At 41.2% G+C, this 17791-nt stretch overlaps 1 protein-coding gene across 2 annotated transcripts in view; it reads left to right on the top strand.

Annotated features, from left to right (window-relative positions):
• ACVR2A (activin A receptor type 2A) overlaps positions 1 to 17791 on the top strand; it is a 46704-nt gene that overhangs the window by 11423 nt on the left and 17490 nt on the right. For both annotated transcript variants that reach the window (XM_088529155.1, XM_088529154.1), the window contains exon 2: positions 15875 to 16082. In XM_088529155.1, the coding sequence (XP_088385281.1) occupies positions 15875 to 16082 (208 nt within the window). The remainder of the gene's footprint in view (positions 1 to 15874; positions 16083 to 17791) is intronic.

Genomic DNA, 17791 nt, shown 5'->3' with positions numbered 1-17791 from the left:
TTACTTCTGAAAGTAATCCTTCATCATAGCTTGTCCTTCTCCAGTCCAAGTTACTTTTTTCTTTTCAATCTGATGACAAGTCCTGGTTCTCTGTATGGTAAGAAGTTTCTCTTCTCTCCAGGCACCTTTGAAGGGCGTTTACTTAATTTCTGTTGTATGGCATTTTTAGATTGCGTTACTTGCTTTAAGCTAGATTCTATATTTGACACAGGGTGAAAACTTTACAAATCATACCTAATGAAAAGTGTTACTTCAAAACATCCTGTCAGTGTTGGCATCTTGTAGTCTTGTCAGCTTTGTATATGACAAGACATACAAGAAAAGACTGCTTGGAGGGCTGGGAGACTTGCAGTTCCTCTCCTCTGTATCCTCTTCCTCCCCCACGTACCCAATTTAGGGTGAAGTTACACTTCACTGTCAGTTGAACCCTCCCAAACACCAGCCCTCATGGCTGTCTGGCATAGTGCTGGGCTGATTCAATTTGCTAAACCAACAAAAGCAACTTGGAAGAAATGCAAGGAGCTTTCTGCAAGTGGTATCAAATGAGGACAAGGGGGAAAGGATGAGAGGAGCTTGGAATGAGATGGGTGGAACGAGGGCTTGCAGTGAGTCTCTGTAAATTGACCTAGGAGGTGAAATATCAAGGCAAAATGACACAGCACAGCTGATGTATAGAGCTGTTCCTTATGCACGTTAATCAAGAAATGAAAACTAATGAAGCTATTTATCACTGTTAGTGACCTCTATCCTTAAAAATAATTGCCTTTCTTTTCACAGTGGTTTTGAGGATCTCATTGCTCCCCTGTTATCCTTCTGCATCTTTCTCCATTTCACCGCTACAGACCTGCTGTTCTCCCTATAGATGTATGAGAAGGATCAGTAGTATGGCAGTGAAACGTTTCTTGTCATCCTTTACTTAGTCCAGCCCCTTTTCCACTGCAAACTCTTGCATAGTGCACAGATAGCAGGAGAATGCTTGACTGCCAACCAGAAAGGTCCAAATCCCATATTTCTACAGAGTGTTTTGTGAACTGCTAAAGCTGGAATCTGAGTCAAACTAATGAGTGATAAAATTCTCTCGGCTCTGAGGTTTGCTGATCATAAACTGAGGTAGGAAATGAAGAAATTTGAGACTGATACAGTGGTCTATCAAATCAAGTTATTCCCCAAGTTTAAGGCAACACTTCAGAAAGTCTGTTCTCCACATAACTTTAAATGTGTCTGATTTGTGGTACGTAAGCCTGAGACAATCCAGCTTCCAGCAGAACGAGAGAATCCATCTTGATATTTGTGAAAATAACACTGATCAAATAAACAGTGCAAAGGTTCATAAGGGTTTGAATGTTACATCCACATTGGCTGTAGAACATATAAAACTTAAATATATTTTATTATATATGTGTGTGTGTATGTACATACAGATATATATATAAAAGAAGGTAAATGTCAGTCTCTGTTCAAGGAAACTTTTGCTCTGAGAAGTGGTTCGTGAAAGTCTAGAATTCCTTGACTTGTGTCTCGAACTCTGCCGCTGAGTAGCAGGACAGAAGAGCGAGTCCCCCTTGGTGTTCTGCCACTGATTGACCACGTATCTGTGGACTGTGTTGACTAGCTGTAGATAATCATTACCCCTTGGAAAACAGAAATAAGAAGTTTTTCTTCTACTCATTTCAAAAGGCTCTAATTGGGAAGAGTGGTTCTCCTGCTGAACTTAACTGATTCAGCTTTTAATGCACTGATTCAACACTTGTCTACTACTGTAGAAGAAATGGGCAAGATCCAAGATTTGTGAAGCTTTAATATTCTTCTGGACCAGCAGGAGTATTTGTTGCTGAACTAGTTCCTTGCTTACAGCAAGAAGAGTGCTGGTCTCTGCCCTGAGTAGAACTCTTCTTTCAGGAGCATCTGGCAGCAGGAGCCTTTAAACAACAGTGCAGGATTTCCATTGCTCTGTAAGATGCTCCAGTACACCTTTGGAAATGTAGCTTTTCTAAGCAAATGGCAGCGTAATGGGATTTGCTGGCTATCTTGAGGAAAGCACAACATTAATAATGCATCAGCTTCTTTCAGTCTTTTTCCTTAATACCTGGAGAGGCTTTATTTTACTATTAAGGCAATGCATTCTCTCAGATTTAAAAATGCATTTTTATCCTAACTGGAAATAAAATTAGAGATGAGTATGTATGTAACTAATTCTAAAGAAAATTTAAGCAACTTTATCTCTTTAGTTTTCGTTTTTCTTGCCTTAGAAGTGTCCTCAGAATTTCAAGCATCAGAAGAATTTAGCTTTCAAGCCTCATTCTCTTTTAAATCATATCAAGAACTTGCAATTAATTGCCTTTATGCAGGTATTTGGCACATGGCAGGTTATTGCCTGTAGCTGGTAGCTACATGAAACATCCCTGGATGCCTTTGGGGCCTTGATAGTTTCTCCTTTGGTCCTGCTCAGCCTCCTGGCTACCTGCTTCACCTCAAATCTGGTAATGTGATCAATGAAGCTACTTGAGGCAAAAAAGCACATTCACAGACGTGTGATTAAACTGTAGAACTTTGTGTTTCAAAACATAGTGTAAATTGTAAGCGTTTCCCCAAAGTGAGTGAATTCATGGAGGATAGTTCTATTGGATACACTTAAACCTGGTCTGGATGAAACCTCCACCTCAAGTGATTTCTGATCACTGAAGACTCTTACTAAAGGCTTGTGGATAAACCTCAAGTTATTGTCTGATACTTTTGAAACATTGTCCTCCAAATAATGTTTCTAGTGGAAATGTCAGGCCTGTTGTTTTTATTCATGGCTCTTATACCAAGTCTGTACCCTAATATCAAAATCTTCTCAATAGTTAATGAAAAATAGTTATGTGCTTATTTTCTCATGCCTTCCTGAGCAAAGGAAGTTCAAGCATCAGTTTTAGCACTTTGGAGTTTTTCTACGTATACATCTTTGAGATGTCAACAGTAAAGAATATTCCTTGCATTAAGGATACGCTTCCATTTCACTTATGCTTGTGTTTAACTACAATCTTGTGCTGGGAAAGGAGCTGGGGAGGTTTCCGCAGCCTTCCTTGGGCTGCACCAAGCAGTTGTGTGGCTAGGGAGGGAGCTGCATCAGCATTTATCATCAGGTGCAAAGTTCACTTTGCTTCCGCTTGCCGTATGTTTTTGAAGAGTTAAAGCTCCTAATGCAGTTGTGACACAATGGTTGTTTCTCTTACACAGTTCTGAGAGCAGGCAAGCTCAAGGGCACGAAGGGCTTCTGAAGGTAGAAGTGTGCCAAGTGCCATTTAAATTCATGATACCAGGTTCAAAGGAAGTGCTGGGTAGTTAATTTGTTTCTATGAGTGTGTATTATTGATCTGAAACAGGGTTAATGTCCAAGTTATCCTCACACTCTCCAGGTTTGGAGCATAGTGTGTCAGTGTATTCAATATAACATGCTCCTGGCCCAAGCTTTCTTATTGCCTGTGACTTTAGTAATAGTGGCAACAATACCCTGCAAATGGATATAGGCTGGTAGTGGATTCTTGCTAGGTGGCTTCAGTGTCCTCAGCCTCCTGCTGCTGCTTTGTCATGGATGCTGCTAGTGCTAAACGTGTAACAACAGAGCTGGTGAATTGTGCTTCCCGATCCACGTGCAGGTACCTTCACCCACTTCTTTGTATGGTGGTCTTGTTTTGCAAAGCACTGTGAAACCAAAAGCTCAGGATAATTGCTTAGCTTTGACCTCTCCGTATAATTATATATGGTCTACATACAGATATTTCTCGGTCTGCCTCCATCTGCAATGGGAGGAATGTTATTTTTAAGGAATTTTGTGAGAAACTGGCGTTATTCCAAGCAACCATGTAGCTTCTACCATGACTTAAAATATAGATTGGGAGCTACTGCTGAGTTTTTGCCTATAGGAAAGAGCATTAATGAGTGAAATTATAACCTAAACTCCTTTTTAGTGATCTTTTGAGTAGAGCAACTGGGGGGGAAAAAAAAAAGCTCCAACTGGAAGTGTCCGATATTCCAGTAATTTCTTACAAATGGTTTTGGAGACTGTGTAGCAGATAAGCTGTCTGTCAGGTTTTTCCAGAGGTAAACTAGTGGGGTACAGCAACTGTCTCTTTTTCTTCATAGATATGTATGTATTGGCGAGATCAGTGTCGTCATCTTTTGAGGGGGAGTGTGTTTCAAGCGTGGTTAAGGAGTCCTGTTGAAGGCTTTCATTAGCGTGGCACTTGGTGTTTTAATCACCAAGTTTAGGGCTGTTATCTGTCAAATTGTGAAACGTTTTTTCTTAATGATGCAACAGCATCGATGTTCTGGTTTTCACTGTTTGGTCTGCCTTCTGCTTTTGCTTGAATAAGAAGTACAGGGTCAAAATCATATCCTACAGAGAATTTCAGGTCAATAGATATCCTTTTCTTAATATCTGTATTTAGAAGAGTAATTTCTAGTTTCCAGACTGTACTTTGTGGTGGTGGTGTTTTTTTTCTGTCAGGCACATCCTTGCTTTATATATTCACTTACAGAGGCTTCTGGATTTCTTTTTTTCAAAACGTGCATCACCCCAATGTGACTTCTTTTAGGGTGCCCGTTTAATTCCCTGCTCCACCGAAAAACAGAGGAGCGATCCCTGCCCTCGGGGGAGGCTGTCCTTGCCGTGCAAAAGGTGCATCTGCAAGAAGCTGAGAAACAGCAGTTCTTTGCTGCTCAGCTGCTTCACTGGGAAGGACGGTGCTCACTTTGCTGTCCGTGGACTCTTGTAGTGAAGAATCTCCCTCTTTTCCAAAAGGCAAAGCACCCTTTCCAAAGGGAGCAGCTGGACTTGTAGCAAAGCAGTAGTTTAGGTCTGTGGGAAGAGGTATATGGCCAAGGGAGCAAGAGTCTGAATGTGATAAACGCTGTTCGGGAGGCTTTTTGGTGGAACCTCTACCAAATATTTGTATATTCATCCTGACGTGAGAAAAAGGAGCGGAGACTAGCAATTGAAGTTTGTATACTAGAATTTAGTAGAATATATTCCATGTAATCGAAATGAAGCTTCACAGAAATGATTTTTTTTCTTTGCTAGTTACAAAACAAAAATGTTCCATTTAGTTTTAATCATTCCATTAAGTTTATCTAGTTAAAATTTGGCAAAATAAAAAATTTTCAACCCGTCCCAGTCCCAAGTTTTTAAAGATAAATAGCCAAGCTCTAAGAATCTCTGCACCTTTTTGTTGTTGTTTTTGGTTTTGGGGTTTTTTTTTTTTTTTTTTTTTAGTACTTAAAATTTCCTGTGTAACTCGAATGCTTATTCTTTAACCTGGAATACTCAGTGGAATCCATCAGAGAGATCATGTGAACAATGGAGCAGAAGTGATTGCCCTGGCTGGCACCGAGAGAGTCCAACTTAAACATCAAAAGAACCCCGTGTTTTGCACTCACTCATAGCGTGAGCTGCTCACATTGCTTTGCTTTGATGTTTTTTGTCACTGGCCCTCTGCCCTGGCAGCTCTGCAGGAAATTCCTGCTAACTCCTCATCCTCTCTTCCAAAGGAAGTAAAGAACTTAAATTGCAGGATACCAGGGCATTTCTTAGAGCCTCGTGTTTACCACAGGTGTAGGTGCCTCAAAATGCACTTTTGTTAAACTGCATGTTCTAAAGGTTAAAAATCTGTTGTCAGTAGGGCTGAAGATGGGTAATGCTTGAAGTGGAACAGGAGCAAATGAACTCCCGAAATACTGCAGAGCCTCAGGATGCTCCTTCCCCTGCATGTGCCGGATACACAGCGCAATGCCGATGGTTTTCGATGTGAGACTGTGTTGCTTTGGCATCCGTGAGGTTATTGCTGAAAAATGTCCCTTTTGACACTCCAGCTTTGAAAACGAAGTTGGCGATTTGGGAAGGATTCAGAAAAAAGACTTCCAGGAATGATGATGATGTCTACAAATTTTCTGGTGTTGAGAATTCTTAGTCTCTCAATCTGTTTAAGAAATGAGATGCGAAGGGGTTTTCTGACGATAGAAAAGTTAAGTATAAATAGTTGGAAAATCAGTATATCCAATAAATGTAAACAAGTTGTAATTACATACAGGTCATTTTAAACTGTAAAATATAACATTTAAGTTTTGCATAAGAATCATAGATTTTGAACTACTTGCTATACTTCCTTAGAGTTTGTGGGATGCAATGTAGTGTTAAGAGGTTGTTTGATGCAGGATTTACTGGTTGCGGTTGCTTGTTTTGTGATGATGATTTTGTTGTTAAAGTTTCCCAGCTGTTGCCACAGATTTATAAACTGATGGATTTTTGGTGGGTAGGTTTCTCCCAGCCTCCTGTTGAAGGATAGATCTTATTTTATGCTCCAAACAGTTTGCATTTACATAATTAAGTTGCACACTGATCTACTAAACTGAAGGAAATTTTTCAAGTAGTTCTGATAATTTCTTAGGGCCTCTTTCTGATGACAAATACTACACATGAGGGAGGGATATTACACATAATGAGGGAGTGTGGGGAAATTTCAGCAGAAAACTGGTTTGGTGTAATACATTTTTAATAAAAGGATTTAAATTATTTCCATCCTATCCTAAGAATGCAAAAATAAATGTTGCTCAATGAGATTCCTTACCAATACTTCCTTCTATCCTGTACGCCCACAGATTCTTCATTCAAGGAACTATGTAAGTGTACATAAAATTAACCTAGCATATTTCAAAATCAGCATAATAGCTTTCTAATCAATGATAAATATCTAATTTAAAGATAATTAAAATGCTTGTCATAGATAAACATATGATTTTTAAGTAAAAGTTGTTTCTCCTTGCTTGGGAGGTGATAAGATTGTGGACTAAATGTGATTAATGATCTTTGCAGATGTTGCTTTTATGTGCTTAGGCTTTGAGAAGCGGAGCGGTCTAGACTGTCTGTCTGCCTTCTCCTGCAGCTTTGATCTTGATTAGGACTGGTCGTATTGCATTTATCACCTCTCTCTTCTGAACCTCGCAAACTGTCGTCACCGTTCTTGTATGTATGTCTGTTTATATAGAAAGATACCAAATATCCTCTCCGAGTACTGTAAAAGTGACACATTTGGATATTCCTGGCAACTAGCAATAAACAGGTGTGTTTTCTCTTGAGCACCTTAAAGCTATAATTTGACTTAAAATACAAAGCTGCACAAAAACTGTACAAAAAGTACATTTGGAAGTGTTTTTCTGAGATGCAGAGAAACTAGATTTTCTGTTTCTTTGCTTATTTATTGAGTGAAGATTGTGTGGGTCAAGTTTGAAAACTTGATATATTTTCTTGGGAAGTTTTAAATGAAAGGAGTCATTTTGATACTAATAAATTACACGATCGTCCTTCAGTAAAACACATCTTGGGTAGTTCCATTAAATATTAAAGCAGGTTCTTATTTTTATTATACCTTCTGCTGTTGCTACCAAGTGCATTGCATAAGTCTGTTAGCAGAATTGTTTCTGTAAAGCGTTTGATTTGCAGTTTCTAGACCCCAGTGGTGTCTTAAAGTCAAGGAAGGCAGGAGGGCTCATTACTGTATGTTATTCATGTCCTCAGGATGGATGGATTGTTAGATACTTTACGTCTGTACGCGACTGGAGAAGACGTATCTGGATAATAAATAACGCTTGGTTCTTGTGAGTCTGCTTTGGAGACTCAGTATTCTACCTTTTGTTTCAGTTTTGTTGTACCATCCCCAGTGATGTGTGGGCCTTCTTTTTTTAATTCTGTAACAAAATCAGGATTTTGGTACTGGAGTGGGGTTAGTGCTGTGGAGATCTGTAATGTGGCCTGGGGTGATGCTGTGAGGATCTGTCCTGTGTTCATGGTCCCTTATGTGCCATTAAAGAGGGTGGCTGCACAGCAGGAGGAGGCTGCTTGGCTCGAATTTGCTGCTTTTGGTCAGCTAGCCCTCTTCGGAGAGCTTTTAGCTCCTCTAGGAGCAAAGGGATATCCTTGGCAAATAGGCTGGAGTGCAAGTTACAAGAAGGAAGGAAGGATAGAAGCAATAAGTGCAGGGAGCCCCATTGGAAGTCAAGTTTGGAGGCACTCAAGGAATGTGGGGAATAGAGCCCCTCATCATCCCAGCCCAGTTGGGGGTGCTGGAAAGGAGAAATTCCTACTTGCCTCGTGTGGATCTACTGAACTCGGGAATCACTGAACAACATTGAAATGAGTTTGATTGCAGTTGACGTAGCAACGGAGAGAGAAAAAAACAAAAGATTTGAATTCAAGCCTCAAACAGCAAATGTGAGCACTCCCAATTCCGGAGCATTACCCAGGGCTCGGTGATCCCCTAGCTGGACCAGAGTGGCCAGTTACGGCACATCAAAAGCACATGTATATCCTTTAGGTGAGAACTATTTGGGGCTCCCTTATACCTTTCATTCAGCATACAGACCTTCACTTCCTGAGAGTAACTGCTTAAGAAAATTCTGGTGGATAATCTTAATACTTTTAGTTAATATTTTGAAATGATAAAACACTAAGAATTTTATACAAACCTCTGACCAATGGGTTCTTAAGGCATTCTTGCAAGGTTGAATGAAGCAGACCTGGCTTGTTCAAACACTTACTTTCTCTAAGGCAAATTTTCATCGATTTGCATGCTGTAAATGTCTTTGGTTTAGGGTTAGTTTGCCATAGTGTAGATAATCAGGTCAGATTGTACCAAAAGTCAATTTATTCATATTTTCTTTGCTAGGCCCAGTCAGTAAAGGTAAGATTTTAGTGCAGTTGTGAATAGTTTGCATAACAAACTTGGAGGAAAGAGTGGACTTAGGTTCTGTTGACTTCAGTTTTACTAAGTATGTGGGCATGGTTCATCTTCATGGAAATAGACTTTGAAGTCTTAGTTTTTAAATGTTTAGATGTATAAAACATTCTATCATTATCTTCATACCTGGAGGTAATTCCAGGAATAATCCTGAATTTCTAAAAGATGTTTTAGACTGACAGCAAATGAATAACTTTTGGTTTTCATGTGCAATTGTTTCAATAGGAAAATGATTTTTTTTCTGTAGTTGGATCTTTTCCTGAGTTATTTGATGTGGATAGATTGTGTATATATATTTTATATTCTATTGAGCTGTGATATTTCAAGATGCCTGTGCTTTCCTTGGTTCATATTAGACATGAAAAACTTTTAGAAAGGCCTTTTTTTAAGAAAAAAGAGGGGGGGAAGAGGGGGGGAAAAAAAAGAAAATGCAGGCTATTTGTAAGTACTAGTATGCAGGTGGGGGAAATAAAAGCTGCTGTCTTGCATCACTCTTATACTGATTTGATTCTCATGCTAGATTCTTGATGATTTATTCAAGACAACTGTTGTAGCAGTGGATGCACTTAACTGTTCTAATAACAAAAAATACGCTGACTGTCCAATATGTAGCATGCTCTTAAGTCCCTTTTACACAATTACACTATAGAGCACAGGGACAGGTTTTAAATAAGTGTTTTAAATATTTCCCTCTCCTAGCTGGTTATTTTTGAATCTTTGCTGACAAATACAATCTAATGAGATGGTTAAGTTTTAGCATGTAGGATCCTGAGTTTAAAAAACTAATTTTAGTGTTGAAATACTTCCTTTTTAGGTATGCTTTTCTATTTGTCAATCTTGTTTTTCCATATTCAATTAGCAATAGTATGAAAATGACACAATAGATGGCAGAAAATTTCTTCATAGGGATCCATAAAAATGAACAAAAATGGAGCAGAGGAATAGTCTAATACTGGGATATGTTAGGAAATTGTTATGTTGTGCCATTGCTTTTTTCGTTGTGGCATGAATTTCAAATGTCCTGAAGTTCTTGATAATCTACCAATCACTTAGATCCGAACTTATTCTACCTTTTTTTAAAAGAGGCATAATAATAGTGAAAATTCAGTTAATTCTCACTTCCTAAAGCCAAGCTCCGTTTGATGTAATGCCTTCAGAGCGTGGGAAGGGGAAGAGAGGGATTAAAAGTAATAAGGGTGCTTAGTTTGTGGGAATTACATCTGATGAAAACACTAAGTTAATCAAAACTCTGTAAGATAGTTGGGCCCTAGATTTCCCTTTTCTCTAGAAAATAATTCCAGGACTAGGTGGTTCCAGCTTGTCTGCGCTCTTCTTCCGTGGTGCATTCAGGACTCGGAGCTTTTCTGCTCAGAGAGTACAGGTGAGTCCTGTGGTTCACAGCCAGCCTAGTTGTAGGGCAGGTTTTGCATTCCTGTAGCTGCACGCAGTGTTGCATTTGGAGCTCGAACCCAGAGAGCTTGTGCCCAAACCCAGAGAGCTGTGAAGGTTTTCGAGGAGCTTGAAAGCAAGAAAAGCAGGGATGCGACTTACCAATGGTATTCTTGTCTGTAAAAATATGGGCTGGCCGCAGCTCGGTGGATGGGAACTCTCACATAATCATCAGATTCAACGTTGCATACAACGAGCCAAGTAATGCAGTCCCCTGGAAAAGCCAGGGAAAGCGACATCCCGGGTAGCTGCAGGCACAGGGCTAGTTTTGCTGGATTTTTTTTATTCTTTTGTTTTTTTAATATACTCGGTACCGATTTTGGAACATAAAGTAAAAAACAAACTTCAGCATCTTTGTCGATACAGAGAAGGTTTGGAACTTTGTATAAACAAGACAAAAATAGAAATGGAATTAAACTGATAAAGCAAAATTCAAGGTTATGCAACTATTCTTTTGCTTTAGAAAGAAGGTTCAGCAGTCAAAAGCACATTAACATTTTTATGATGCTAGGTATTTACTCAGATGCCTAATGCTGTAGTTTGACAGTTGTTTGACTTCCTTGGCTGAAGGAAGGGATTACTCCCAGCCGTTTGTGCCAGTTCAGCTTTTTGTGAGGCTCTTCAGCACAGTCTGCTTTTTCTGCCTGCACTGTAACTTAGAGATGCATTTCAGAAAGTGGTTTCGCATTATAATGTGGAGAGCACGAGCTACTAATGCGATTTGGCTGTCATGCACAATCCTAGGGTGCCTTTGAAGAAGCATTTCCTAGAGATTGAAAACAGTGTTGGTACCCTGGAAGTATCAGTGAAGTTTCACCTCAAACTGCATGTACTTCTGGGCAGCCTGGTCGAGAAGGGCGAGCCGGGAAGGGAGCGTGTCGGGCTCGCTGTTGTGGCCAGGCTGGAGCAGCAGCCAAGACCGAAGTGGAGCGTGATGATGCTCCATAAATATGTTGCAGAGCTGAATTCTGAGTTCCCAGCTCAGCTGAGTGGGGGAGCAATTAAAGGCTTAAAGCCTCCAGTTCTGAACGCCGCCTTTCTCCACACGCATGGCTCCGTTTGCCCCGGTCCGTGTCCAAGGCAATTCCCGCTTCCATGGGCGCCACGCGTGTTCCGGAGGGCTCACCTGGGCCAGGGCAGCTGTGAATTGCCAGCACCTGCTGGTCACTGCGTGGCTGCTCGTTAGCCAGGAGCTGCTGCGGCCCAGGCCAGGCCAAACAAACAGCCGAGCAGCTCGCAAGGTCCCTGGGCTGGTTTCGGGCAAAAGGGCTGGCCCTGTTGGGAAAAAGAAAGGGGAGGGATGAACGGGTTGTTATGTTCAGGCTGGCAGGGCATTTACAACCGCTGGAAAGAAGTTCTCATATAGTAGTGAAGCCTGGTCCCTGTGCGTATAATATAATATACAACTCTTATGAACAGGCCAACTTCTGCTCCTCTGTTTGTGCGTTTGGAGAGGGGAGGTGAAGGGAGAAACTTCCTACGTCTCATTGCATAGACTGGCACTGTGTTCATACTGAGCATATTCTGCAGTTCTGCAAGACATATTAAGTGCACAGTGTAGAAAAATTTGGAGAAAACTTCTTTTTTATTAATATCATCTATCTCCTGACTTAAGCAGGTAAGGAAAGTTGAAAAGCAGATACCATTCTCGTAAGTATTCCCATCCATCCTTGAAGTTGCAGGAATTTTTAACGAGCAGTCTTTCCTTGTGGGACTCTTGACATGTTTCATAGCTCATAGTTGAGACGTTCTTCCAATATCTCATAGCTCACAGAGAAGAAGTCTTAGAAACGCCAACCTGGACAAAGTATCGCTTTGATCAGAGTGTTGCAGTGAGTCACACATGGGCGTTCCCGAGTTATTGCTCTCAGCAGGTGGGAAGCGGATTAAAACTGTGTGCAGGAGCCATCCCTGCTTTTCTGCAGGCTGGTTCCCTCCTGCTCTACAGAAGACAGGGGTAACGTTTGTGCTCTCCGCAGGCTGTGGAGAAGGAGGAAATTTGCTTGTGTTTCTAAGCTATCGAGATAGTGTTTATTTCAAGGTACATCCTTTTTCTTGTGAAAATCTCTCGAGCATCAACATGGCAATTCTGCCAGTTGCAACCAAAGAGCACGAGAGCCACCCGTGGTTCATATCTTCCTGCTCTAGCTTTGATGGTTTCTTTAGGCTTTGGTCGGAGAGCACTGCTTTTTCTTTGCTCTTTGAGAGTTTGGGGCAGGAGCATCAGGAGACAGGTACCCTATGTGGAGGCTCTGTGTTTCTAGCACTGGCAGTGCAGTTTGGCCCAGTTATTGGTATATTTTGTCTAAGAATCATGTTAGAGTTTAAATTTTTGGTGACTAAGTTTTAGGGCCTATTCTGTCCCCTAGATAACTCGCATAGCGTGCAGTCCCAGTGGTACTTCTGGGTATTCCATTGGACTAATTTATTCTGATAAACTCTCCATTCTCTATATATTTGCAGATCCTTGTGCTTGGAATAACTTTAATTTCCTCTGGAACATAGAATTCATAAAACAATTCAAGTAACTATTCTATCCTAAGTACAAGTAGCTGCAGGACTGGGCACTTCAATTCTCTTACACTTTACGTCTTCTAGGGAACAGACAAAAAGTTGTCCCCTCACAGGAGGGTTCCTGCACGTATTTCCATATCAGTGTGGTCATTAGTGCTGAGAACGGGTTGAAGTTCACTGCCCTGCAAGGGACAGCCAGGAAATACGGGTGCAATCGCTCATGTCACACTTCAGTGCTGTCCTTTGCATCTCTGGCTCAAGTTGCTGCATCTCAAAAATGTTACCTAGAGAAGAAGTCAGGTTAGTGCTGGAAGACATACCCAAATGTGGTTGGATTTGCTTTATTCTCAGGTCCCCTCTAATTGAGGGGGTGTTGGTTACACGTTAGGAGGACCCACCAGAGCAGTCTGCAGACACAGGCTGGTTTCCGAAGACTTGGATCTCAGCACCTCCAAGCCATCTCCGTAGCTTTTTCGGCCGTTTTCGTTATTTCAGCTTGCAGATTTTGATAGGTTTTGTAACCCAACGAACAAACACATCTCTGTGACTGGATTTGCTGTGCTCTTGACATGGCATCACCAACCAAATATACCCTAAAGGAGATGGGAGCAGGACACGCACGAAATAATAAAGGCCATAGTCGCAGCTCTGAATTATTAATGAAATCCTCGTGCTGAAACCCTTCGTGCATTACAGACCAATAAGGTCGTGTTGCTCACTTTGAGGATTAGAAAATATAACCCAGATGACAGAACTTCCAAAAGTCTGAATTTCTCTTCCCCTTCTGGGGAGAATATAGTGGCATCTGTGAAGGAGAACTTGTACTTCCTATGCTATTTGTTAATCCCTTTCTTAATTGAGACTGTAATGGTATAGTCCTTCTTATTAGATATGTGTAGTTATTGTTTACCTTAAAAATTCACTTTCAGGTTTTTTTTTTTTTCAGGCACTTTTATAGACCTTCTTCTTGCAAAAAATGGTAGACAGTCCTTCAAATTCCTCCTGAAGTGAGGCTACCCAGAGTGCTCATGTAAAATCTAATAAATTTGTTTATTGCTCACAGTTATGGGGTAATACATATTAACAGCAGTTCAGAAGTTCAGTAGCGAATGTTGGTTCTCTCGTCTTGTTGCAACTTTGGGATGAGCACAAATGTCTAGGGATGCATGAGCAAACTCATCACAACACTGAACAGAGCATGTGAAATGCTCTCTGTGCTCATGCTGAAACTGAATTCTATCAAATACTAGAATATTTTTGCATTCTAGACTATGTTTTTCTTTTCCAAACATTCAGATCTTGGGATTGTCTTGGTGCCTTCTCGCGGCTTCCTTCACCAGTAGCATTAGGCTCTTTGAGGTTGAGTAGGAGATTTCCTGAGGACTCAACAATTTTCATAAGAAAATATTTGTCAGCCCTCGGAATGTTGAAAGGAGTTTCATTACAGGCATGTTCCTAAATTGGAACCCAAGCGGACTCTTTTTTTGGTCATAAATGCCAACTACCCTATTTCTCTAAGGCTTGTCCTCCTTGTGGAGAGGTGGTCACAAGCAGATGTTTTCTCTGGGCTCAGTGCTGCGCTCGTGTGCAGTTTGCTCATTTCTGTCCTTGCTCACACCTTGTTCCGGTTTGTCCAGTTTGGAAGATAAGGCCAAGGTCACTCTAGGATGTCCGTGCATGAGTTTTGTCTGGCAACCAACACAAATGTCCACCCAGCCCCTAGGGAGATACTGCGGTTGGATGCTCCATTCGGATCTGAGGTCACTGCACCACGGTTTGGTTGCTGGCCAATTGCGTATGTTGTACTGATTCAGAGCCTTAACGTATAAGAAAGGCTGTTTATAGAGAAGGCATTTATGAGAAAAAAATATTTGTGCAAAGTTGATTTTAGTGTAACTTCAGAATTTCATCAAATTCAGCTTGTCTGTGGCTAGGCTTGGCAGCAGCAGCAGAGGAATGGCACGTGTGAGAGAAATCCAGGACTTCTGCTTTATTGCACTGACAGAACCAAATTGTTCAATCTGTTGCCTCATCTGTTTCTTGCCATAGCTGGGAGATGTAAAGGTCAGGCCTTCTCAACACAAAGCAATAATAGTTAACATGCTGCACCTCGCAGCGTCACCAGCTGGCTCGTGCCGTTCTCCCGTGGAACAGCTCGGCTCCTTCCCAAGGAGCGTAAGCAACATCCTCTGCCTATTTTGGGAACGCGTCAGTGCCGAAAGCTTCCAAAGGTGGTGGGGTGGAAATGCCCAGCGTTGCGCCCGCCTCTGAGGTTCAGTGCTCGTTTAAAATTTGTGTTTTGATATAATTCTTACCGCTCCAAGATGTGGCTTTTTGGTCCCTCTCTAGCAGGTTTCACAGTGGAGGCTTCTTTGGGGAGGTGCTACGGGGTGGGTGCCCTTCCAGCGAGCCGGTCCCCTGGTGCCACGTCTTGCTGCTGCTCTGCAAACGGAGCCAGGGGACGGGCCTGCAGCGCCGGAGCTGGCGTGTCGCGGTGCCGGTGTCTCGAGTGATACCAGTTAATATGTATGATACTGACCTGCAGATGCTGCTCCCAAAACTCTCAAATCTGCGCTGCGACGTGACACGTTATGTAACCGCCTCTCTTGGATAGATCAGATAGGTGTGAAAGCAAAGTAAACACGGTTTGTTATCCTTCTGCCCCTTCCTTCATTTTGAAATGAGTCTTGACTCTTTAGGGAGTTATAGTCACTCTCCTTCCTCCCCCCCCCATGTTTTTTAATGTGTTAAATGCTGGCGCTCACATGAAGATTAATGACATCCTCTTGGCAGCCTTCGACAAGATAAAAACAGGAGTAAAAAGCCAGTTATTCCTCCCTCCTGCCCTAGCTGCCTCAATGCTCGTGGGTGCATGAGAAGGTTTCATGCATTGCATCCCCCAGAAGCATCTTTCCAACTCTGCCCTCCCAGGAGCCCTCATCGTGCCCAGGCTTGGGGCCTCTGAAGCCCTCGGTTCTGCTGGGTGAAGCCTCTGATTGTGGCCATGGTTGATGCCACAGTGCGTGTTGGGCCGGTGACATGGGAGAGAGACACGGGGCACAATACAATATTGTCGTTTGGACTGTTCAGATGTGTTTCGGAAAGCTGTTTAATTGTGATTTATTTTTAATCCCTACAAGGTGCCATACTTGGCAGATCAGAAACACAAGAGTGCATCTACTACAACGCTAATTGGGAAAAGGATAAAACAAACCGCAGTGGCATCGAGCCTTGCTATGGTGATAAAGATAAAAGGCGACACTGCTTTGCTACGTGGAAGAATATTTCCGGATCCATCGAAATTGTGAAACAAGGTTGCTGGCTGGATGATATCAACTGTTATGACAGGTAAGCAAGTTTTCCTGCAAGTTTTAAAATTATTGGTAATCTAAAACTCTTCTGCTTGCTATTCTTTTTTTGATGCCATGTCCCCTCTGCAGCAGTGGCTGAGCAAAACCCAGATAGTTTATTTCTTAGCCACCTGCAAACACACACGCCTTTTTCCTCGCTTGAGTGAGACCTAAATCCTAAGTAGTTACTCTTCTTTACAGAATGGCATGAGTTACCTTCCTATATACCTACTACGTAATTTTAATGTGTTTTTTAATCTTTTACATATTAAAAATCTCCTGTTTAATTATTTTCATGCTTATGCCATTAATAATATATATTTTTTCAGGGCTTGTTATCGTCAAACAGCACAAATACATTATTGAAACAAAAACGTGAAATCAGAGTTCCGTTTTCCGGCGTCTTTGGGGAGCTCGGCGCCCTGGCTCTGCTCTTCCCGTGGCCATGGAAGCGTTGTGCCTGTTTATTAAAAGCTCAGCTCAGTGGCAGCTCGAAGAGATGCCGAGTATTTTAAAATCCCAGCCATTTCTGTGGAACAGATGGTCTAGCAAGTACCCGTGAGCAGGAACAGCAGGACTTGAGTTTTGGTAGATACTGGCTGAATAAAGGTCGTGACTCTTTCAAGAAATAGCATGATAGTTCTTTGAAGTATCAGACTAACCTGTGTTAGACAAACTAGTTGTTGTTTGCAAAGAGAGAGGATTAAAATAAATACAGAGCGGGTCATTTTTTAAGATGCAGCTCTGAAATATGGCTAAAAATAATAATGTAAGAATTTCCTTTTTTGTTTCCTAAATGCTGGAGGAAAACACAGTCATCTCTGTAAAAGGCAAAGTTTTCCTACACAGATCTGTGTTCTCTTTTATGCATAGCTTACAGCTAAATGGAACAGTCCTTCTGATATATATTTAAGAAGTAGCAAGGTGTCTCCACGTTCACTTGCATGGCACAAGTGAAATTCGGCTGCGTTGGAGGAAAAGACGATCATGAAACCTTAATTCTTGCTACTGCTATCTAGTAAATCAGCCATGACTGGCAATTTTTCTTTTTTTCTTCTCCCCTCCCTTCTTGGCCATAACTTTGGTGAAGAAGTGAGAATATTTAGAATTTTATTACCACAAAATATTAAGTTTAGGATGAAAATAGTTTTTTTTTTTTTTTTTTTTTTGGAAATGGAGCAAGGCTCTAGCATTGTTAACCCTCTTTTCCCATTTGAGCATTGAAGAACATGAAAAATTATGGTATTAAGCAATGAAGAGGAGTTGGGAGGAGAAGAAATAAGTTATGGGGAGGAAGAAATAGTTGGAAGGAAAGAGTAAGGCAAAATCTGAGAACTGCTTCTAAGGTCTCATTAACTGTTACTTATCATGAGAATGCCAGTTGCCACGCTCTTGTTTAAAATATGTTAGACAAAGTGTTATCTCTGAGACTGAAGACTAGTTTACTAAACAAGGAGTTACAGTATGATAACAAACAACAGCAAGTGAAGAATGTCAAAGAAAAAAAGCATTGTGGAAGTTATGCTATAGTACAATTTAATTTTTGAGGGTGAATGAAAAACTTTTTACTTAGCTCTTCAGCAGTAAATAAAATCCTCATCTATTCCTACAAGATTTTCAGATTCTTTCTGCTGTCAAGTTGTTCCCTGCATGACTATTTTCCTTACTTTTCTTGAGTACCTTACCACTACTCAATTAGCTGATTCC

This window comes from Tinamus guttatus, unplaced genomic scaffold, assembly GCF_059628265.1.
Source record: "Tinamus guttatus ecotype Peru unplaced genomic scaffold, ASM5962826v1 Tinamus_guttatus_pri_ptg000325l, whole genome shotgun sequence".
In the NCBI taxonomy this organism is placed as follows: domain Eukaryota; kingdom Metazoa; phylum Chordata; class Aves; order Tinamiformes; family Tinamidae; genus Tinamus; species Tinamus guttatus.
The sequence above is the reverse complement of the archived record's forward strand: the minus strand, read 5'-3'. Positions and strand labels throughout refer to the sequence as shown.